Raw genomic sequence first — 25,113 nt, 5'->3', positions numbered from 1 at the left:
GGCTGTTCAGCGTTCCCTGCTGTCTCTGCAGGGCAATCTTTAAAGGCAGTAAGGTGTGACGATACCGACTGGCAGCTTGGCAGCGGTGCCCGAGGATATCAGAGCTCTCTGAGCCATACGCGGATCAACCGCCGCCATCGCGATCATCAAACTATCTATACATTAACATCGGAGGGTGCATGCGTGGATGGGCACTCTTATGTGCAAGTGTGATTGTTTTTTTATGCATGTAAAACCATATGCCCTTGCTTCCATTAGCTTATAAGTTTGTTTGCAAAGCACAAAGAGGCTATTCAAATGCATAATGAAACCAGGTTCACATTGTTGACAACGGCCCTGGATGGCATGAATGCTTAAAGGGATATTTCACCTAAAAAAAATGAAAATTCTGTCATTAATTACTCACCCTCAAGTCGTTTCAAACCCTTAAGACTTTCATTCATCTTCAGAACCCAAATGAAGATCTTTTTGATTAAATCGGAGCAATTTCTGTCCCTCCATTGACAGATACGCAACTACCGCTTCAAAAAATTCATAAAGAGCTCATCAAGCTAATCCATATGAATTGAGCGGTTTAGTCCAAATTTTCTAAAGAGACACGATCCCTTTATATGATGAACAGATTGAATTTAGGCTTTTATTCACATATAAACATTCATCAACTCACACATCAGTCATGATAAACGCAAGCTCAAGCATGTTCACAGAACGCTGCAGCACGTCTTGTATTCAATGAGCCCAAAAGGGCTCATGTCACACCTCTATTCATCTCTCTGCATTGGCTACCACTCGCTGCCCGGATCAAATTCAAAGCCCTGACTCTTGCTCATGGATCTTCCACAAGCGCAGCACCCGCATACTTCGACTCACTCCTACGCGTCTACAAACACACCAGAAGCCTTCGCTCAGCTAATGAGCGCAGGCTTGTGGTACCATCACAGAGAGGCATGAAATCCCTCTCTAGAACTTTTTCTTTCATTGTTCCTGGTTGGTGGAACGATCTTCCGTCCTCCATACGCACAACAGAATCACTCACTTCAAAAGACAGGTAAAAACTCATCTCTTCCATGAGCACTTAATCTTACATTTAAAAAAAAAAAAAAAACAAACAAAAAAAAAAAAAAACACCTCTTTCCCCCTCTATTTCTCCTTTCTTCTTTCCTTTTCTGGTCTTTGCTACTCTGAGCAGTGTACAAATCTTGGTATTTAGGGCACTTTTTTGTGTTTCGTTGCCTCTTCTTGACGGATCGCTTCCTGTTCTCCTGAGTTGTAAGTCGCTTTGGATAAAAGCGTCTGCTAAATGCATAAATGTAAATGTAAATGTTCACTTGATGTGTGAGAACCAATGAGGTTAATTCACAAGTTATGCAGCACGTTTGAGCTTCAGCAAGAACCAATGAGGTTCGCACAACAAACAGGTTTGGTTAGGTTTATGTCTGCTGACCAAAATTTAAATGTGAATAAAAGCCTAAATTAAATCTGTTCATCATATAAAGTGATCGACATAATAAATTCAACACATACATGTGATTGTTTTTCTTTCCACTAGTCTGAAAATAGACAAGTATCGGTACAAAAATCTCAATTGAGCATGGAAAAAACATGGGTTTCACCTGTAGCGACTTGCCTTAAACGTTTTATTTAGACAGTGGTATTTTTGATCTTAGATTGGTGCTTTCCAGTGCAAAATTCAAGCTGGGGTTTTCTAGGTGGTTGCTAAGGTGTTTCTAGGGTAATCTGTTAACGTACTGCCCAAGTAACAAAAGTCTGCATCTATTTTAACCCTTTTGGTCTTAGACCAAGTTAAGCCTACACCTATTGTTACACGTTTGGTTTTCTGTAATGTATTCCACAACTGTTATTGCAAAATCTTCAGATTTTTCACCAATACAATGTTTCTAGCTGGCTTGATGTTGAAAGTGCACAAATGTAGGTGTCATAAAAGCATTATTATGAATGTACTACACCCAATTATAGACCTACTATATATTTAAAAAAATATACACTGTCCGGCTAAAAAAAGTTGCTGCTCGGATTTAAATAGGCAAACCTATGACTGAATCATTTGAGTGATTCTTGTGTTATATGCTTGGCAACAGTTCATCTCACCCTGATAAGGAGTGTGGCTTTTGATTTCTTAAACAACCAATTCTCAATACAAGATCTTGACCGAAAATGAATGCACCTTTTGATGGAAATGTTATGTTATTGGTCAAGATCTTGTATTGACAATGCCAGAGTCCAGCACTCTGTAAAGGTGCCAATTGATGTGTGAAAATGATTCGTCACGCTCCCTACCAACCATTCTTTCGCAGTCTGAACCTGATGAATCTTGACATTGTCATCCTGGAATATGGCCATGATGTGTCTTCTTGAAAAGCTACACACTCCATCACTTAGGGTTAGAAGAACTGTTGCCAAACATATAACATTCTAATCATAATAATCACTGCAATATTGATCCTGTCATGGACTCTTAAGCATTTGCCTGTTTAAATCCAAACAGCGTTTTTTTTTTTTTGTTTTTTTTTTTGTTTTTTTGGCCGGGCAGTGTATATATAGTTGTACATTGACCATTTTTTAAAATATAATTCTTTGTTGAAAGGTGAACTTTTGGCAGAGCAAGTAAAAGTTGGAACTTAAAAACCTTATTGATGACTAAAACCCACAACCATATTACAAGCCTTGAGTTTTACATTGCTAAGTCAAGTATTCAAGCCGATATTGGATGAAGATTTGAAGCTCATTTTCTAATTTTGGTGACTTAAGCGAATATTGAAGATGACGACATCCACAACACTGGTTGTCTGATCACATAAAGTCTGGTTACAGATTGACCTGAGTTAAGAGTGCAGAACTTGAACCGCATACAGACCACAAAACTGACAAGAAGGACCTACGGTGGAAGGCAGAGATTGGACCCACAACTTTCAGATGATATGCCCCCTGTACCCCTTTCTGTAAATCATCAGAATCCACCCTAATGCACCAGAAGAAGAAGAAAAAAAGTTGTATGATGTGCCAAGTAGTTGTTGCAGTTCAGTTTCCACTGCCGGTTTACAAAAAAGGCAGAGTTTTTTTGTGTATTATTAGATTTTAAATTTGTATATATTTCTTTTATTTATCCTCATTTTGCAATAATAACATTTTGAGGGTTCAGCATTCAATGCTCTAACCCATAGTGACGATTGTTAATAATAATTATGTTTATGTTCTTCTCTCGGGGCCTAGAGTTGCGAGACTACTTTTAACCAAAGATTTAATTAATTCCAGCACAAAAGAACAGATCTATCTCACTCACCAAGAAATCATGATTAGGAAACAAAGAAAGAATTGAATAAATCAATAGAAAGAAATGAAACAAATGCACAATTTGACACCATCCCCTCCCACACAAGGAATTACACTTTTTAGATCCAATATGTTTTGCCGCCCTGGAAATTCATCTGCCGTAATTAGCACCTTGTTACTCTAAGCAAGATTGACAAGAGAAATCTGTTTTATAAGACAGACCTGTGAAAATGTCTCACTCACTAATTCTTCCCCATCTATGTGAGGGTTCATATGCTTTTTTTTTTCTTTGCTTTTTTTGAAGAATAGAATTTATTAATGTATTTTGTCAGTGTTGGGACTAAATCATGAGTACGGAAACTAAATTGTTTGCGTGTATTGGTTCTCTTTTTGTCGTCAAGTGGCACTTTAGAGGAGTGTGTTTTTCTCTACACATGTCAGCAAATCTTAAAACCTGTAATCAAATTCAGAATCAGTATAATTAAGCAATAAGGTACAAGAGGCTGCTTTATTGTGAATTTTGGCTGTGTCTCAAACCAAAGGCAGCTGTCCTGCTGCCCAATCAGTCGGTGACTAAACAGGCAGCATTTCTGTGGGATTTGGAGACACGGCTTCCAATTCTTTCTTACTTTTTATATTTAGGCTTTTAAGTTTTTACATGAATTCTCTAATTATGCTTATTTCTCAAAATGTGGAATCAAAAAAGTGGCAAAAAAAAAAAGACATAAGTAAGTATTTACTTCTGTCGTATAATGCCTTTATGTTTTACTATATATTTTATAAATCACTTTTTAAATATATAGGATATATATATATATATATATATATATATATATATATATATATATATATATATATATATATATATATATATATATATATATATATATATATATATATATTAGGGGTCTAACAATATATTGTATATCACAATACAAAAACGCAACACTATTGTATCGTGTATAGTGATGATCTGCATTGTGTAATTCACCCAAAATGAAAATGTGTGAGAAAATATTCACGATTACAGAGTTTTAGTGTCAGTACTAGGCTACAATAAACAAAATGTTAAATATAATGTTTAATAATGCAATGAGGAAATATTTGTGGGTCTTGATAATGCTAAATGTCTTAAGGACTAGTAAAAATTGTTCTAGATTATTTTGAATATAGTGCAAGCATATTTGTCTAAAATAATTCTGCATTTTCAGCTTTAGAATCATGAATAGAATATATTTATTCTGTGCATAAGGCTATCCTATTAATTACCACACCCAATAATACCTCATTCAGAATTTTAATCAGTACATAAACAGTAGCCTACATTTGTTAACCTTTTGTGTTTGAGTATTGCAATAATATCATATCATGAGTTAAGTATCTTGATATATATATATATATATATATATATATATATGCTTCGATGCATTTTATTCTGTGTTTATGCACATTAATGAAAAGGAGGAGACCTGAGATGTTTCTCAGATTCAGAAACCTTGTGCTTAAAAACAACAGAATGGAGGTTCTTACTGTCGTTATGATGCGTCTGGTGCGTCGCAAACGGTGATCAAATACATGTCTAGCACGGTAAAACGGATGCAAAAATAAGTCCTGTATGAATGGACCTTAACTTTTTAAAGGATCTTTCTTTGCATTAAAGGCAGTGTGGAGTTTTACGGGGTTCTTACAGCTACACAGAGTGTGTGACAGCCGTGAGGTGCGGCGCTGGCGTTTGATGGCACTATTGATGGGAAAGTTGTGAGGAAAGTCACAGAGCCACAGAGGAATTTGATTACCTTCATCCATTATCCGCACAGTGAGCGACGGAGAAACTCGCCATCTGTCATCCGTTTCATTAGCATCGTCAACACCTGCCCTGCCTGTTTACCACTTCTCTCTCTCTCTCTCTCTCTCTCTCTCTCTCTCTCTCTCTCTCTCTCTCTCTCTCTCTCTCTCTCTCTCTCTCATACTGATTTTTTTTTCAAACAAGCTTTTAATGAAATAATAAATGTTTTTCTTTGCTCGTGTAAATATAGTCTTATCTTGTTTAGGTGAACATATGTGCTTTATATATGAAATCCGCTTCACAAGTTTTGTCGAAAGAAGTTTACAGAGAGAAAGAAGATTTAAACATAGATCGAGTTATTATTCAGTTCAGGTTCATTATGCCATATGCATAAAATAAATCAATACAAAATTATATAATCAGGGTTTCGTTATATGGTTTATAAAAATCTATCTAAAAAAATTAAACAGTGCCTTTCAGATTGTATTAGAATCTAACTTTAGGGTAAATTGAATAAAGTAGGCTCAAATGTAAAATAACATTTTATATACTCAATGTATAAATTACAAGATTTGCTATTAAGAATGCCTATAGTAGGCATTAATTGAAGTTACAAAAGCTATTTAATTAAGATCAGTGAGGGATTTCCATTTCTTTTGTTGTCTGATTAACAGACAGACAGACATTAACCGGAATATTAGGCTGCTGTCACTGGAAGAGCATGGATCCAGTATTTGCACATGCGTTGTCTTTCTCAATGGGTTACCTTTACTTAAGTGCAGTGTGTAGCATTTATGAGGATTTATTGACAGAAATGCAATCTAATATACATAACTATGCTTTCAGTGGTGTATAACGACCTTACAAAATGAGCCATTATGTTTTAACTACCTTAAACTGAGCAGTTTCTATATAGCCTATAGCCTACTTACACCACAGGTCCCCTCACAGTGAAGTCGCCATTTTGCACCGCCATGTTTCTACGATAGCCCTATATAGCAATCTATGCGCTAAAAATTACACAGTGTAACTTTAAGACATAATCAACTATGTTTTCTAGGATAATAATCCAAACGGATTTTTTTCATCCAAACGGATAATTTTGTGTGTGAATTTGTCTCTTCAAGTGCAGGGCTCGAAAGAGAACTCAGTATCTGCACACTGCCCGACGCGACTACGGTGTGCACGCAGTTCTCTTTCGCACCTTTCCCTTGAATGTTTAAATTAGCAAGACTTAAATGAGTTTAGTTTAAACACAGATAGCAACATGTGCTGTACAGGGCTCACCTGGGCTCGCGCCCTGTCAACACCCGGCTGATGACAGCGTAAATGACTGGTCAAAGAGCATACGGCACTCACAGTGAACAGTTACAAAGTGTCAGTGTTTTTTCCGCGCCTTTTGATCATCGCTTTTGTAACAGGAAGCCAGACTGCGTATCTATCTATCTATCTATCTATCTATCTATCTATCTATCTATCTATCTATCTATCTATCTATCTATCTATCTATCTATCTATCTATCTATCTATCTATCTATCTATCTATCTATCTATCTATCCATCCATCCATCCATCCGTCCATCCGTCCGTCCGTCATCTCTCTTTCCAAAACCAAGCTGTCAACCAACAGCTAATGACAAACAAACATGACAGATTGCTGACTACCACACCATGGCATTTCGAAAGTAAGGTAACAAAAAAGTGAAAGAAGGAAACAGTCCTTCTGGTTACCGAGGCATTCTGAATTCCTCCTCCAGCCCTCTCTGCAAAATCCCCAGGTGCTGCTGCGGGCCCCATTAGCGCCAGAGTCTCTGCCTCCAGCAGGCCATGCGTGTCCCCAATGACACTTTGTTGGATGAGAACCAAGTTTTTTCCCCCCTCTGCAGTCAGATAGCTCACTTCCGTCCAATCGCAGGACAGGAAGAGACAGGGGCGGAGTCCTGGAGAACAGGGCTGTCCCGGTGGACAGGTGGAACAGAGGAACATCATGAGCTGAACAACAGAACGGCATGCAGGACAGGAGGACAGAGGGTGAAATGTGACTGTCAAAAAATCAATGTACTGTTTAGGCCACATGTGTACTTAAAGCAATAATGCATCCAAAAAAAATAAAATCTGTCATTTACTGTATAATCACCCACATTCATTTCAAACCCGTATGATTTTTCTTTACACATCAGTGGGTCTTATAAATAAAATAAAAAATGATAACAAAATATTGCTTTTAGAAACTTTGGAACTAAAATCAAATAATTATAATAAATCCACAGCCTACCAGGGCTACCTAATACCAAAACAATAATAATAATAATAATAATAAAAAAAATAATAATAAATATACAATCTAATTAAAAATATGATCAAAAACCCAACAGTATATCAAGGGTTAACTTACATTAACATTTACATTTCTATACTAGCTCGTACACTTCTAGTTTCGTAATTTCGTTTTTCAGCATTTCCCATGTTCTCCTTATGACAGATCACATTCCTCATTTGTAATTCATTTTGAATGTAAGCTTCCACTGAGTGAATAATGGTGTAAAACAGGCCTGCAACCAATTGTGTTTGAATTTGTGTGAAATGTAAACATTGCATATGCTTGTAAAAACCCAATAGTGCAGAATAAATTTGCATACTGATGTACATCAAAAGGTGCCCAGTATGAGGCGTGTCACAAAGCTCCGCCTTCCTTCTAATTACCTGGATGTTTTCATCAAAAATTGAAGCCATGCAGCATCTTATGATATTTCTACAGCTCTATGTAGAAATACACATAATGTAAGAAGCACTGTTTGATCATATGTGAGAGAAGCATGCAATGCAAAACGGCAAATGACTTTGAATGAGCACTTCAATAGTTCATAGTTCAGCGAACAGCAGTGTAAACACACAATCACACATCTGGTGTTGAAGCTCCGGGAGCCCTGGGTCAAGTACACCTCCACCTTGAAAAAATTACTCGCAGCCTTCGGGGCAAATGCCCCAGTCTTCATGAATTCACCCTGCTGTTGTGTTGTTTACTCGGAGGCCAGGAAATAAATGAATGCATGGATTGTTATCAAGGTTTTAGTCTTTCTTATGTAACCGACACATTACAATTTTTACTCCCAGAGAGTAGACAACTAAATATACTTCTATATTCCTGGTTATGCAGAATTAATTAACACAGACGATATGCAACAATTCACAAATTGTTCACATTATTACCCTCAGAAAAAAAGAACCCTAATATGTACCATTTATAGGCACTAATACACTTTTCCCCAGGTTTTTACAGATGCATGTTTCAGTTGTTTGTGAAACTTGCACTGATATATTAAAATATGTCAGTGCAAGTTTCACAAACAACTGAATTTTTTTGTCTCAAGATGCACACCAGGTTTTTTTTTAAGTCATGTTAATAAAAGCTACTTAAATGCCCTAATTGAACTAAGGCCTAGTCCTAGCTTCATCTAAATCCAGTCTGTGAAACCAGATAGTTACATAAACATAGTCTAGCCTCCGGTTTCCCAGAAAAAGCTTAAAGGGTTAGTTCACCCAAAAATGTAATTGATGTATTAAAGACTCACCCTAATGTCGTTCCACACCGTAAGACCTCCGTTCATCTTCAGAACACAGTTTAAGATTTTTTTTATTATATTTAGTCAGAGAGCGTTTATGCACACTTTACTGTCCATGTCCAGAAAGGGAATAAAAGCATCATCAAAGTAGTCCATATGAGACATCAGTGGGTTAATTAGAATCTCGTGACGCATCGAAAATACATTTTGGTCTAAAAATAACAAAAACTACGACTTTATTCAGCATTGTCTTCTCTTCCTTGTTTGTGTTCAATCCTCAAATAAAGATTCAAACGGTTATGAATCAGTGAATCGATCAATGATTCGGATCGCCAGTGTCACGTGATTTCCGTAGCTTGGCATGCGATCCGAATCATTGATCGATTGATTCACTGGTTCACAACCATTTGAATCTTTTTTGAGGTTTGAACACAAACAAGGAAGAGTAGACAATGCTATATTTTCGATGCTTCAAGAGATTCTAATTAACACACTGATGTCACATATGGACTACTGTGATGATGTTTTTATTCCCTTTCTGGACATGGACAGTATAGTGTGCGGATACACTCTCGGACTAAATTTTAAAAATATCTTAACCTGTGTTCTGAAGATGAACTGAGGTCTTACGGGTGTGGAACGACATAAGGGTGAGTCATTAATGACATCAATTTCATTTTTGGGTGAACTAACTATAGTCCTAAAATGCATGTTTGAGCTGTTTTAAAGAATGCTAGGTCTAATTGTATTTGTAGGCTAATTAAGTAATCCATTTAAACTATTTGCAAATAATATTTTATTTTAAAATGTGCACAAATTCACTCTTATTCGTATGTCTAATATGTAGAAAATGCACACTTTTGCCTCATTGTCACATTCACTTATGAATTAGCCTACATGAATCGTGATTGCATTTTTTCCATTCAAAATGGAAATTTCATAAAAAGTTGAGTAGATTGCATCACTAGTCTATTACTGTCGTAGCTGAACATTTCTATAATAAAACTGTATCATAAAAATGTATCAGCCTAAAAATTTTACTTTTACATTTTTTGTCATAATAAAAATCAGCTTTACTTATTCTACACTAACAGGATATGATAAGACAAAAAAAAATGAAAATATGATTTATATATTTTTAAAGCTCAGAACAAATAAAAAATCATTAATCAAAAGATGTAGGGGTGTATTCAGGGGTGTAGCTAAGGGGTGGCCACCCCTGTTGTGCAAGCTGAAAAGCACTTTTGACAATGACAAAGAGGTGACTTTTACTTCGCCGCTCTCTGACACAAAGTCTGCGCTTTTTCTGAACAGCTCAATTTTTCCTCAATACCAGTTCGACAGTAACTCCGCCCTGCAGCCGATGATTGACCGACAGTACTGGCCAAACACTGATCCCTAAATCTACTCGTCAATGTAACCTCATCCAATGAATTGAGCTGCAGGGCGGCTGATCAGGTGATCAGGTTAGTAAATTCAATGTTATTTTTGCCAGCACATCATGCCCAGATGACAGAAAATGGGCAAAGAGGCGGGACATGGGCGGAGCTGAGGTGATGCAATGACTAACAGACAGGATAAATTGCTATCCACCTGTCACTCAAAGTGGCCTTAATTATGCAGAACTTTATAATGTAAACAAATGAGTTATAAAAAAAATCTCCCCCATTACAGTTGTCATGAAGAGCAAAATTAGCCATATACAGGTCCTTCTCAAAAACTTTGCATATGTGATAAAAGTTCATTATTTTCTATAATGTAATGATAAAAATTAAACGTTTATATATTTTAGATTCATTGCACACCAACTGAAATATTTCAGGTCTTTTATTGTTTTAATACTGATGATTTTTGGCATACAGCTCTTGAAAACCCAAAATTCCTGTCTCAAAAAAATATCATGCATATCATGAAAAGGTTCTCTAAACGAGCTATTAACCTAATCATCTGAATCAACTAATGAACTCTAAACACCTGCAAAAGATTCCTGAGGCTTTTAAAAACTCCCAGCCTGGTTCATGACTCAAAACCGCAATCATGGGTAAGACTGCCGACCTGACTGCTGTCCAGAAGGCCGTCATTGACACCCTCAAGCGAGAGGGTAAGACACAGAAAGACATTTCTGAACGAATAGGCTGTTCCCAGAGTGCTGTATCAAGGCACCTCAGTGGGAAGTCTGTGGGAAGGAAAAAGTGTGGCAAAAAATAATTGCATTCTGGAAATCAACAAACATGTCTGTTATTGGCTACATTACTCACCAAAGTGATACCCATGAGGTATGACACCATGACATCTCTATTTATCGTATAATTTAGCTAATGTTCATTAAAGTTAGTCCTATTATAAAATCTTGAAAGCTATTTAAAAAAAAGTACCACAAACATTACACATACACTTACATGAGTATTTTTCTTCCTTATCTTGTATGACACTGTAAATCAATTGATCATTTTAAATAATTTTTGTTTGTTTGTGATCTATAATTTGTGTAGAATTTTCTTTGGTACAGCATGTCAAAGTGTCAAAGTCAGTATTACATTTTTTTGGCCTAGTTTTTGCAGTTCAAAAAGGTTACGTCATTTGTCACACCATTTGAGCTTTTTTATACGGAAGACGGTCTGGTGGACGCCAGATTTTTTACTTTATGAGGTATTAAATATGGATATTTTTCTTACAAAACGCATCAATTTGCTTCAGAAGGCCTTTATTAACCCCCCGGAGATGTGGAGTACTTTTATAATGGATGAATGCATTTTTTTGGTTCTTCAAATTTTGAGCTGCCCTAAAGCCAAGAGCCAGGACATTTTTTTATATAAGTCCGAATCAAAATAATAATGTCATATATACCTAGGATGGCTTGAGGGGGAGTAAATCATGGGGTGATTTTCATTTATGAGTGAACTATTCCTTTAAGTGAATGCTTTGGTGCCTTTTCTTCTGAGAGTTTAGGCAGAGTTCCGTTTGAACAGTTTAAAATGATTGTGATGGTGGCAGAAGTTTCACACTCGAACAGTTTAGATTTTATTTTCCAATCAACTCCACGTCTTGATTTATTTGAGATTTTTTGGTATCAGTTGTGAACAGCAGGTGTGTTCCTGGGTAATGGCAGTTGGAACGTGTCCCATTAGCTCACAGACAAACAGCACAGACATGAAGAAATCTGACACACGGAAAGCTGCTCAGTTTAATGTTCATTTAATGTCGGATTATTTTCTGTGCTGAGACTTTAAACTCACTTTTATTTCAAATTGCTGATGGTAAGAAGAGGAAATGAAGTGCTGTTTCGTCCCTCAGGCACGATACGCGTCTGTTAATAAAGCTTTTTACACAGTCGCGTTGTCTGTTCGTCATTTTCTTGTGCTGTAAAACGCGACTTTGGACAAGTGTCAATAGAATATGAAGTTCTTCGCGATGAACTCTTTACGGTAATAGCTTTGCGCCTCTCAGCAAGAACCACGCTATTATAAATGATCTGCCATCACTTTTTACTAATGGGAGTTAAATATGTCTCTTATTAGTCTTTCTGGGGCTCCAATAAACTTATGATTTATATAAATGACGGGAACTCATACATGTTTAATCAATGGCTGTATCATATTCATTCCCATTAAATTAAAACTTCTACTGTATGAAAATAGGTCTGTCAAGTTAGCCCTGCAGAGTGTAAATGCTATTATTATTATTATTATTATCATAAAGCTATATGTGTGTGTGCATATGTAGCCTGTAAGTGTGTGTGGGGGTGTGCACATACTCGTACAGTATTATAATAGCATTTACTTTCTATACACACACACATATATAAATTGAGGCCACTTAACATGTATTTCTCAATGTTAAGTGGTCTCTTAATTTTTTCCAGAGCTATATATATATATATATATATATAGAGAGAGAGAGAGAGAGAGAGAGAGAGAGAGAGAGAGAGAGAGAGAGAGAGAGAGAGAGAGAGAGAGAGAGAGAGAGAGAGAGAGAGAGAGAATATGAAGTTATTTAAGAATGATCTGAACAAATATTTCTTTATTCTTGTCAGAATGTATGCCAGTGTGATGTTATTACATTTTAACAAAAATAGTATATAGCCTAGTATTAAAATAGTCTATAAATCTTTTGGATTTTTGTAATATATTTAAAAGTATAAATTAAAAAAATAATTAAAAATGTTAAATATTAATTGCTGTCAAATGATTAATCGCAATTAACATAAAAGTTTGTGTTGTGTGTGTGTGTATAACACACTTATATATAAGCACAAACTTTTATGTTAGATACGATTAATGAATTTGACAGCACCCGCATATTAATATATGAATAACCTATATGCACACACACACACACACACACACACACACACACACACACGTTTGTTTTTGTGACATATGGGGACATTCTATAGGCGTAATGGTTTTTATATCGTACAAACCATATTTTCTATCCCCTTCCACTGCCCCCTGCCCTAAACCTACCCATCACAGGAAACATTCTGCATTTTTACTTTAAAAAAACCTCATCCTGCATGATTTATAAGCCTTTTGAAAAGTGGGGACATGGCCAATGTCCTCATATTCACCCTCTCCTTGTAATAGTACTTATGTCATACCTATGTCATTTTACACATTTGTGTGCCCCCCCCCCCCCCCCCCCACACACACACACACACACACAAGCAGTAAATTTGTGGTGGCATTGTATGAAGACAAAACATTCACAACATGAATCAGTCAAGATTTGCACGGATATTTGTTTTGGAACGAACGTTTACAGAGCCGTCTTAATGCGTATGCCATTTCTAAAATGACTATCGTGCATTAGTGTTACGTAATTTTTGTTCTCGTTTCTCCGAATAGTCTCTCACACCCTGGAACATAACTGCAGTCTTTCTCTCCTCTTCAGACCTCTGACTGCTGAGTTCAGAAGTGTTTCCCCGTGCCCAGGCCTCGTGCCAATCCGATGCCAATCTGACATGCAAATGAGCTCCTGGCTTCTGCTGTGGTGTCATTTTATGGCAGCCCTGCACCCATCACTCCCAGAATGCACTGCTTCCCACACCGCCTCTGCTCCTTAAAGCATCTAATTAAAACAGCAGATCCCTCGGCCTCACCCCCTCCCCTCCCCAGTCTCTCACACCATTCCACAAGAGAAATGATTATTAGGAATTTAATAGGGAGAGTTTTGTGTCCCAGGCCATCTGTGTCCCGGGGAAGGCTGGAAATTTGGGGAGGGTTGACGATGTGACTAGAGCTGTCCTTTTCCCCCTCTCTCTCTCTCTCTCTCTCTCTCTCTCTCTCTCTCTCTCTTCTCTCTCTCTCTCTCTCTGGGAATTATTATTCACTTCTGCAGCCAAAGTTTAAGGTGGTAAATCACCATTGTGGGGGCAGAGCATTTTTCACTTTTAATCACCAAGATTATTTCTAACAGGCTATTTATTTTAGGCAATGCCAGACTCAGAGGGATTGTGCCCTTTAACCATTCAAGACACTGTTTGTCCATTTAAATAATCACTATTTATGAGGACTGTAATTCTATATCTCCTCTTTCATTATATCAGAAAAAAAACAAAAAAAAAACATTTCAATTGATTTTCTAATTGATTTTTTTAAACTCTCATTTTAACTCTCTTTTCTCATCCTCAGTGATATTTTTTTTCCAAGAGCTATGTTGTGAATTGAGAAGAGACTAATTATGTTATGCAATAATAAAAATTATACTAATATCTATCTATCTATCTATCTATCTATCTATCTATCTATCTATCTATCTATCTATCTATCTATCTATCTATCTATCTATCTATCTATCTATCTATCTATCTATCTATCTATCTATCTATCTATCTATCTATCTATCTATCTATCTATCTATCTATCTCTTTTTCTTGTCACATATACTGTATATATTTTCACAAAGAAGTGTAATTTATTGTAAATGCTATTCATATTTACTTGTGACATATTGACAATCAAGCCATGGGGTGCAATTATGAGCCACTCGTTAATTGATTCACTTAGAGTAAGTTGATTGTATGTGTTTATGTATATGCATATATGCATGTGTTGCATACATTATGAATAGCATTTTAATATGGGTCGCATGGACTCATAAAGAACAGATATGAATGTGAAAACTGTGTCCATATAAAAGCCAGACTGACGCCCCCAGCTCTGCCACCCACACAAGAATATGCCATATGCTGCTCTATACTTTACCTCTATAGTCTCCTATGAGAGAGAGAGAGAGAGAGAGAGAGAGAGAGAGAGAGAGAGAGAGAGAGAGAGAGAGAGAGAGAGAGAGAGAGAGAGAGAGAGAGAGAGAGAGAGAGAGAGAGAGAGAGAAAGGGGGGGCACATTCATGGTTAACCTCTCAGTCAAAAGAGAGCAAATGCATGCCAAGCATTCAGACCTTCACCCACGAGACTGTTTGCCTGCAGACCTCTCTCTCTCTCTCTCTCTCTCTCTCTCTCTCTCTCTCTCTCTCTCTCTCTCTCTCTCTCTCTCTCTCTCTCTCTCTCTCTCCTCTCTCTCTCACACACACACACACACACACACACTCCTCCTGTCAGGGAGCAGCTGTCAGAGGCTGACTGAAGGAGAGGATGAGTGTGAGAGGAAGGATGGTGTCATTGGCCTGGAGGTTTCCAGCTCCAGAGATGCACATGCCAAACACTGAGACACATTTTCACACTATAAGAGCAGGACAAGATGATGTCACAGAGGAGCAAAAACCAGCATGGCTTTCGTTTTCCTCACAGCAATTTTAGGAATATTTCAGAATGTATTATTTTATATAAAATACTTTTTTTTATTGTATTATTTTATTTTAACTAAATATACACACGTTTACGTTTTGTCTTCGCTGCTTCAGCATAGGGTCTATTTTATGCCTGAATAAAAATATATTTATAAGTATCCGCAAATGTATAACGTCTAATGTAAATTATCTAACAACCTGTAAAATATAACCTGAACTTTAAATGACTGTAAATGACTGATAAATTCATCGCGCACAGATTAGACTGGGAAATCCTCGGTTTCAGATCAATTTTATTTATGTGAAAATAATAAACATATTTGCAAATGCTGTTTTATCTAGTAGGCTAAATATGCTATTTTAATCGACGGATATGTATAAATATAAATTTGTGTGAATACGGTCAAACTCTGGCTGCACCGAGTCAATAATGTCCGACTTCAAGAACTATTTGTTTTACTCTCAAATAGACAATCGCTTTAATCATATTATAATGATAATAGTTATAAAAATAGCTAATAATAATATTAATAGCTAATAATAATAATAATAATAATAATAATAATAATAATAAAGAAGAATCAGAATGAATCACCGATCTTTTTTCAGTGATCTTGAATTCCGTCTCCGTTTTACAAACTGCGAAGCAAACTTTGTTTGAAAATTAGTTTGAAACATATTTGATAATAGTTTTAAATATATATAGCCTACCTTATATTAAAAAAGGGATGGAAAATATATATACATATATATATTTTAAAACCAACATACAGCAACTGTCATCTCCCGACATGTGTTTTCCGACATCTTGTTGATCTGAAAAAATCTGCAGGAAAGCTGTAACTAAACGTGTAAATTCATTAGATGTTTTATTTAATATCTTATCTATAATGATGATAGCAACACAAATAAATAAATAAATAAATAATAATAATAAATTGCATTAAAGTCCGTTAGCCTATTTGGTAGCCTACATTATTAACAAGATTGTAAAAGGTCATAATGAATTCAACATGTTCATGCTGAAACCCCAGTGGAGCACTTATATCCAAATATGAATAAACATAAGGTCAAATGCAAACAATTGCTAATTGAATATTTATTATTTCAAGTTTTTTGCGTAACCTTCGCTTTAAAAAAAAAAGAAGAAGCTTTAGCTACAAACAACAAATATAGGCTAAGTGTCTTTCGATCAGATTGTCAGACTCATTCGTGCTGGATGAATCAAGTGTCAAAGTTTATCAAAGTTATTTATCAAGTGCGTTGCAATATAAACGAATAATTTAGTGATGCAGTTTTTCCTGCATTTGCCTTAAAGACACGCTTTCTCTAGATTTTTTAATTCCTTCATTTGTACATTCTGCATTCGTTTTTATCATCAGATATGAGCCTGATAACCTAATAATAATATGATTTAATAAAACGTATAGGCTAGGTTAAATGTCGAGTCTCGTGCCGTGTTTTATTTTTTCATCAGTTTTTACATATGTCATTAAAACATTAAAGCTGTATATTGATGTTCATCTTTCAGGTGACTTCCTAAAGAAAGAGCAAAACACAGTTGATCACATTCAAGATTTATTTCGACAAGTCGATCGAAGTGCACGAGCCCCTCAAGATCACATCAGCGTTCCTCTGTCAACAAAATAAACAGAAGAGGAAGAAGAAGAAGAAGGGGAAAAAATAACATTTCCACGTTGCAAAATCACAATAGTTTTCTTTACATTAAGCGGGATCAGTCAAAAGGATGAGTGGGTATAGTTCAAAGACACAGATGTCTATAAATAATAAAATTCACACAATAAGGCTATTTACATGTCTGCACGATACTGTGTTGCATAGTTCCATTATTGCTATCATGATTCTGTGTTTCATGTAACACGCAAATAAATCCATTTCCACAGTATATACGAGACAAGAATTGTTTTTGTTTTTGTTTTATTAATTCATTGATTGTAATAGGCCTACCACAGCCTGCGTCAATGCATGAGCAAACCTATAGCAGTCTGAAATAAATAGAATTGATTTTACAGGATTTTATGATGAAATCAAACGTGCCCAAAACAAAGCAAAACAATCAGCAACACGCACTAATTAATTAACAGATTAGTGTAGCTGGCGTCCAACCCCTATGCTCGCTTTTAATTATGGAAACCCGTATTTAATTCGTCCTGGCTCTGGAACGATTGGCTGCGGGGATGTAAGTCATAAGGAAAATGGCTGTCTGGGGAAACGCGGTACATGGAGCCCCGGCCGGGAACGTTACAGTATCTCATCCCATAATGGCAGTTCTTACTGTACTCGACTTGGTCCTCGTGTTTTTTAAGCGAGAAAATCCCGTTGTAATTAATCGGAGGACTCATTTGGCCGTCGAAATGAGGGCTGCTGCTCTCCGGAGACGCGCTGTCGTAGTAGGACTCATAGGACGCGTAATAGTTGTACGGCCGGAACGGTTTGACGCTGTCCCGGGTCCCAGAGCTGAGGCCGGTGGGCGTGGCCATCTCAGCAGCGTTCGGATACGGGTACAGGGAATCGTACTGAGGCCTGCCCGAGAACGACACGTCCCCGTTGTGATCTGTGAGGAAATTTCTGGCGTTCAGCTGCAAGCAACCCGCGACCAAGTTGGTGGTAGGCTGCGACAGGCCCTTGCACAGGGTCTGCACGAACGCGAGCAGGTCGGGCCTCTTCCCCGCGCTCAGAGTCTCAGATAGAGCCCATATGTAATTCTTGGCCAGCCTCAGAGTCTCGATCTTGGAGAGTTTTTGCGTTTTGGAGTAGCACGGCACGACTTTGCGCAGGCTCTCGAGCGCGTCGTTGAGGCCGTGCATGCGGCTGCGCTCGCGCGCGTTCGCTTCTTGGCGGCGCATTTTGACACGGTCGCCGCGTCCTTCGCCGAATTTCTTTTTACGCGCGCCTTTCTTCTTCGTGAGACCGTTCTCGTCGTCCTCTCTCTCCTCCTCCTCGTCCCTGTCCGTGTTGTCGTCCTCCGTCTCCTTGAGATCGGCGCTGTTGAGTGACCGCGCGTCTTCTTGACGCGTGAATGTCGCACCAAACTGAGACTCGCGCATCATATCTGGGTCTTCAAATGGTACGGTTAGCATCGTCCCTGTACAACAAGAAAAAAATGACAACAAAATAAAACAGTCATGATTACCCGGAAGCCGTGGGTTAGTAAAGATTTTTTTTTTAAAAAACCATGTAAACATTTCCCCCTTTCTACTTAACATTTTGCTAAAGCCATAACGAGACCATGGCCTAACGTGCCTGTAAAAATGTTTCAAACTTTGATATGTGTCTGCTACAAATTAGTTCGCAAATGTAAGAACTTATCAAAAGAGTGGCATTTTTACAATATGTCTCAATGGTTTGTGCATTGACGTGGTAATCAGATTAAATTATTATACCATCCCATAATGATCAGTATTTTCACTCAAAACAGACTGGGTTTATTTTGTTCAATTTTTCAGTGCGAGAGCATTGGATAACGCATTCTGATCATGAAGGATATTTCTAGTTTTTATTTTTAAGCATATTGTGATACATTTTGTGTGGATGTTTTATGCCCAATCGAATGATAACCTGCTGATTCAGATGATGCACATTTTGTCATTTTAAACACCCATTAACATGATCACAAATCAAATTACTAACCAGATGTGATATGATACTTAATCAACTCAGAATTGTTGTTGTGCACACAGATTTACAGCTTCTATTGTTGGTTCAGGAGGGTGGTGGTCACGTATGATAGAGATTACACATGTAGCTCATTTCTAATTGGTTAATCTGGCGCGGTGCTGCCCTACTCTGACAAACAACAATTAATAAAATAGCCAGAACGATCCTGGGTGAACTCAAAAGCATGCCATTGGGCACACTGCTTGTACCAACACAAATAAGGTATAGCAGAGAATGGAGCTAAGCGATTTTTAACAATAAACACAACAACAACAACACATGCATTCTGTAAATCTGGAGACTCACCTGTTTCGTTCAGTGTTCAGCTTGCATGTTCAAATTCCTCGCGACGTTCAGAGCTGCCTCCCATGTGCTTGATGTGGAGCTGTAAGAATTCCTTTAATCTCCCCCTCTCTCTCTCCCTCTCTCTCTCTCTCTCTCTTTCACAGAGAAATGACACCCATGCCAGGCACCAGCGCTGGTACCCATGCCATCTGCCACTGACGTTTTGTTGGTCACATGATGCAGTCTCTAGGGACCTTCATTCCGCTCTCATCATCTGGTGCGCACGGTAATGGGCACCGGGAGGCTCTCATTTACCGTCAAAAAACTCCGGGTAAAAAAGAGAGATTAATGCCAGTACTGCTGCGGCAATACCAGTGTAGAAACGACTAAATGATTTAGACTTTAAAGTGGAGCGTGTGTTTGATTATAGGGCGACGGATGCTGCAGGCAAGAGCAAATCAGTTGAGATGTCTTCACGTATGCGTGTTAGAGTCGTCTGATGGATAATAAATGCTCAGATATTACATCAAATCTCTGCACATAGCCTGCATGCATATAAATGTGAAAGAGCATTATGATGGTAAACAGAACAAAGAATGAATTCGTTGTGCTGTCGTGATCTGTGATACACAGCCAACCCCTCGCTTCGGTATCAGAACTGTGATATTTAGATATTTATGGTGAATTCAGGAAACTTTTTCTCAGTCATCTCAATGGCAAAAAGTGTCCCAATCAACACGAATTCACCCTGAGGCAAGCTGTCACAATGGCTTTGTCTCAAGAATTCATATGTTTGCAATATTTATTAGGTAAACATGTGAATAAAACTACTGAGGGAAGAGAATCATAATGAAGGCAGACTGAAATGTTGAACAAACGAAAATGATTCATATTTCTCATTGTTGTCAGATTGGGGCGAGTTGTCATATGTGTTTCAAATTATCATTGGAGGAAAATTATGGTTTCATACAGTATGCTATTATTTTATTTCATTTTATTCACATTGTTTTAAATGTTACATTTGAATGCTTTTGTTATTTAATTGATTGTTTTGCCTTCTATAATTGTTTTACTATTTTAAAAGCTATAAATTCATTATGGAACCACTATTTATTAATATTACAATATATATAACTCCTGTAACTCAAACCAATAGTTTCAGTGAACTTTCAAAAAGGAGTTGGCTCAATTTCAACCACTGAAGTTCAGTGAACTCAAGAATGCTTTGCAGCCGGTTGCTTTTAAGTTGACACAACTTTTTTTTTTTTTTTTTTTTTTATACAGTTTATAGTTATTATATTTAAAAATTGTATTTACTTTTTTAGAAGCAATGGCAATGTTCCAACGACTATATGCTATAATGTTGTATAGCAATGACTTGCCCCACTATTTGGCAAATTCAACAAACCGCATAATTTTTTCATTAAATAATAGTGGAAATTTAGAAGTATAGAAAAAATTTAAATAGGATGTTATTCTTGTTAAACATAATACAATAATCAATTTTTTTTATTCACAATTTAAAAAATACAATGTAGATAGACAGACTGATTAATGACAGACAGACAGACAGACAGACAGACAGACAGACAGACAGACAGACAGACAGACAGACAGATAGATAGATAGATAGATAGATAGATAGATAGATAGATAGATAGATAGATAGATAGATAGATAGATAGATAGATAGATAGATAGGTAATGATGGCAGACAGACAGACAGACAGACAGACAGACAGACAGACAGACAGACAGACAGACAGACAGACAGATAGATAGATAGATAGATAGATAGATAGATAGATAGATAGATAGATAGATAGATAGATAGATAGATAGATAGATAATGATGGCAGACAGACAGACAGACAGACAGACAGACAGACAGACAGACAGACAGACAGACAGACAGATAGACAGATAGATAGATAGATAGATAGATAGATAGATAGATAGATAGATAGATAGATAGATAGATAGATAGATAGATAGATAGATAGATATTTCCTGAGAGCAGAGATAAACACTGTACTGATGGTGTTGTTGGTGTTGGTGTTGCAGTGTTACTGTAAGTTCAGTCCACAGTGTCTGACAGCTCTGAATCTCTGTAGTGCAGTCTTGCGAGAAGACTGTTAGAAGTGCAGCTGTGTTTAAGTTACGCTTCATCGTCTTTAAATCATATAGTAGACAAACTACTACTTTTCCAGTAAATATTTCTCTGTGCAGCAGAGGGCAGTCCCCAAAACGGCAACATTTGGACACACAGGACACACACACACACACACACACACACACACACACACACACACACACACACACACACACACACACACACACACACACACACACACACACACACACACACACACGCGTTCATGTTCACACTCTGCCCCCCAAAACGCCTCAGCTGGCATTCTGCACGTTCTGGTCCAGTTCACACCAGCATCTGATGAGTCAAACTCCTCATTTCAGACTAATCAGTTGACTGCACTAATTGCAAATGCAAATATGCAAATTTAAATTAATTAATTACTCCACTAATTAGTTCTCTGGTCTTTTCAGGTAATAAATCATTGTGTAGTTGAAAGAAAGAGATGGAGAGAGAGAGAGGGGAAATGCATTTATCTGCCATATAGTGATTCACACACACTCGACATGAGTCCTCTTACACTCCGAGGAGAAAGTTTGTGGACAGGAATGACTTTAGGGTGCGTTATACTGAACAATTGAATCAGATATTTTCGGACATGGCATTAGGCAAATACTACGGTATACTACCGTTCAAAAGTTTGGGGAAAGAAATGAATACTTTTATTCAGCATTAAATTGATTAAAAGTGACATTAAAGACTTTGGTAACACTATAATAACTACACGTTATTAATCAGTAGTTAAGCATTAGTAAATAATCAATTCATCATTTATAAAGCAGTAATAAGCATTAGTAGGCAGTTTATAATACAGCTGTGAATGTTTTGTTCTTGATTTATAAGAATATCTGTAATGTGTTTAATAATCATTTTTTCATACTTGATTAATGATCAATTTATAATTTCTAAATTAAGTATTAAATTATTATATTTACAAACCAGTTTTCAGTGGTTCACAACATAAGTAAATGATTAATAAAATATTTAAATGTACATTTATACATTTTATTATTTAGACATATAGTAATAGTTACTCAATGCATTAATAAATGCATTATTACACTGTAAAAAAAAAATTGGTTGTTTTTGTTGGTTTAACTTGAAAAAGTAAGTAACCTGGTTGCCTTAAAATTTTGAGTTTATTGAAATAAAAAATTTGAGTTGATACAATGAAGGAAATTTGTTTAATAAATAGAAACTCAAAATATTATTGTATCTGAACCACATAAAAAAATTGATAAATCATGAAAATAGCACTATTTGGCATGTTTCGCTGCATCATCAGAAATAAAACACACAATTACCCAATATGCTTACAAAATCTTTTAATAATATTTTAATAAAGGTTGTCGAATCTCAAAAAATGTTCATTGTATTAACTCAAAATATCAATTTCAGTGAACTCAAAATTAAGACCAGGTAACCAACCAGGTAACTTTTTTTCTAAATATTTTTTTTACAGTGTACATGCATTCCTACTGTGATTCGTGATGAATTCAGGTAGTTATAAAACATTGCCAGAGAGCTATTTTTGTGAGCTCGTCTAAAGTGAGGATGATTTAGGCCTGATAAAGCTTTTATTAAGTATAGATAAAGACTCAAGGAGACAAACACAGCACAGAGTGATTCACATGATGCAAACTGTACACTTGATATAACATGAAAAAGAAACCTCTTTACCTTCATTTTGTTGCTTGTTTTGTTGACATATATTCATTTTGTTCCTTATTTTTTATTACATTCACTTGCTTTCTTATTTTGTTCTTTTTTTCTTCATTTTGTTGCTTGTTTAGTTTTCTTTAATTTGTATATGATATTGCAGCGGTTTAGTTTTTATGTTATATCAAGTATAGTTTCATTTTTTATAATATTTCTATCTGCCATATTCCTCCGTATTGTGTTTGTTTCCTTTTTCTGTTGAACTGAGTCTTTAAATCTATACTTAATAAAAGCTTTATGAGGTTTAAAGGTGCACTATGCAACTTTCCGTCCACTGGAGGGCGCCTATTCTAAACAAAGGTGTAGTTTGATGACACCAAGTGTGAGCGCAGCATCTTGGGACATGTGGTCTTCACCTCACAGCCGGTGGAAAATAGGACTCGGGCAGAAATCATGTTCATGGATGTGATTATTAACGTTACTGTAGTGTGAAGTAGAGCAGGACCGAGTGTTGTGGAGCTGAGCACGGCTGTTGGAGCGATTTTTATACAAACACACGGCTCGCAAGTAGGGATGTCAACGATTAATCGATGACCGATTAATTGTCGATAAGACATTTGATCGATAAGACTTATCGATCATCGATTAAGCAGGGTCATGTGTGCGGCTCAAGCGTGAAACGGGAGGAAAAATGAAGCGAGCGTGCCCGAGTTCTATTTGGGACCATTTTACAGCTGGAGTTACACCTTCATCATGACTGCAAGTTTGCATGTGCATTCGCAGCCTTTTGTTTTGTTCAAATGTAAGTTGTAATATTGTGTTTATTATGTGCAGGCCTATCTATATCTGATTTATCTCATAAGGATGCATTTGGTTAATAATTAACGTTAGGCTAGCGGTAAAAGCGTGGGGGTGATCAGCTTTAGCGTGCAGCTCCAACAGCACTGATCCGCTCTTCCGGTTATGATTATGAGGTAAAGCAGCTCTGTTTATCTTATTAGATACATTTAAGTGTGTTTAAAATGATGTTCTGACGTTACTCTGTGCGTTCGCACGGTGCTGCTGTGACATGTTCACACTGCTAAGAGTAAAGCGCTTCAGCAGAATAAAACCGAGGGTAACGCAGATATGACGCGATTGACAGGCGACTCGCTCAAACGCTATGCTGAAACGTCCCGGTCCTTAGATAAAATAGCAATTTTCTCACAATTTAAATATTGTGAGAAAACATTTGGGATATTGTAAGTACTCAACTGAACAAAATATATAACACTGGCCAAGTGGTTTTTGGATATTTTACTGCAAAAATACTACATAGTGCACCTTTAAATCATCCTCACAAAAATAGCTCACTGACAATTACTGAATGTTTTATAACTACCTGAATTAATCACGAATTTCAGTAGGAAAACATGTAATAATGCCTTTATACATTCATAATACACTGATAACTATTACTATATGTCTAAATAAGATGTATAAATGTATGTTTAAATATTGTATTAATCATTTACTTATGTAGGGACAATGCTTTATAAATGATGACTTAACTATTTAAGAAATGATTCAGAGCATGAGTTATTATAAAGTGTTACCAAGATAGGAATAATGTTACAAAACATTTCTATATCAAATAAAAGGCATATTCAGCAAAGAATCCTTTTTTTTTCTTTTTTTCTTCTTTTTTTTATCGGTTTCCACAGAAATATGAACTGTTTTCAACAATGATAATAAATCATCAAAAAAGTTTCTTAAGTAGTAAATCAGCATATCAGAATGATTTCATGTGACACTGAAGACTGGAGCAATGCTGAAAATTCAGCTTTGATCACATAATTTATAGTTATGTGACAATATTACAGTTTTACTGTATTTTTGATCAAATAAATGCACTGTAGCTGCACTGTAAAAAATTATTTAGCAAAAAAGTTACCTGGTGTCCTTAAAATTTT

The 25,113-nt window shown here is 36.5% G+C and overlaps 1 protein-coding gene across 1 annotated transcript; it reads right to left on the bottom strand.

Annotated features, from left to right (window-relative positions):
• Positions 1-16,952: 16,952 nt before the first annotated feature.
• neurod6b (neuronal differentiation 6b) lies at positions 16,953-19,673 on the bottom strand. The gene is made up of 2 exons (XM_067453316.1): positions 19,372-19,673; positions 16,953-18,493 (listed from the first exon to the last, which is right to left on the bottom strand). The coding sequence occupies exon 2, from the start codon at positions 18,486-18,488 to the stop codon at positions 17,529-17,531; it is 960 nt and encodes a 319-aa protein (XP_067309417.1). The 5' UTR covers positions 18,489-18,493; positions 19,372-19,673; the 3' UTR covers positions 16,953-17,528.
• Between the last annotated feature and the right edge of the window lie 5,440 nt (positions 19,674-25,113).

The sequence above is a fragment of the Pseudorasbora parva genome, chromosome 9 (assembly GCF_024679245.1).
Source record: "Pseudorasbora parva isolate DD20220531a chromosome 9, ASM2467924v1, whole genome shotgun sequence".
In the NCBI taxonomy this organism is placed as follows: domain Eukaryota; kingdom Metazoa; phylum Chordata; class Actinopteri; order Cypriniformes; family Gobionidae; genus Pseudorasbora; species Pseudorasbora parva.
This window is presented reverse-complemented; position numbering and strand designations above follow the sequence as displayed.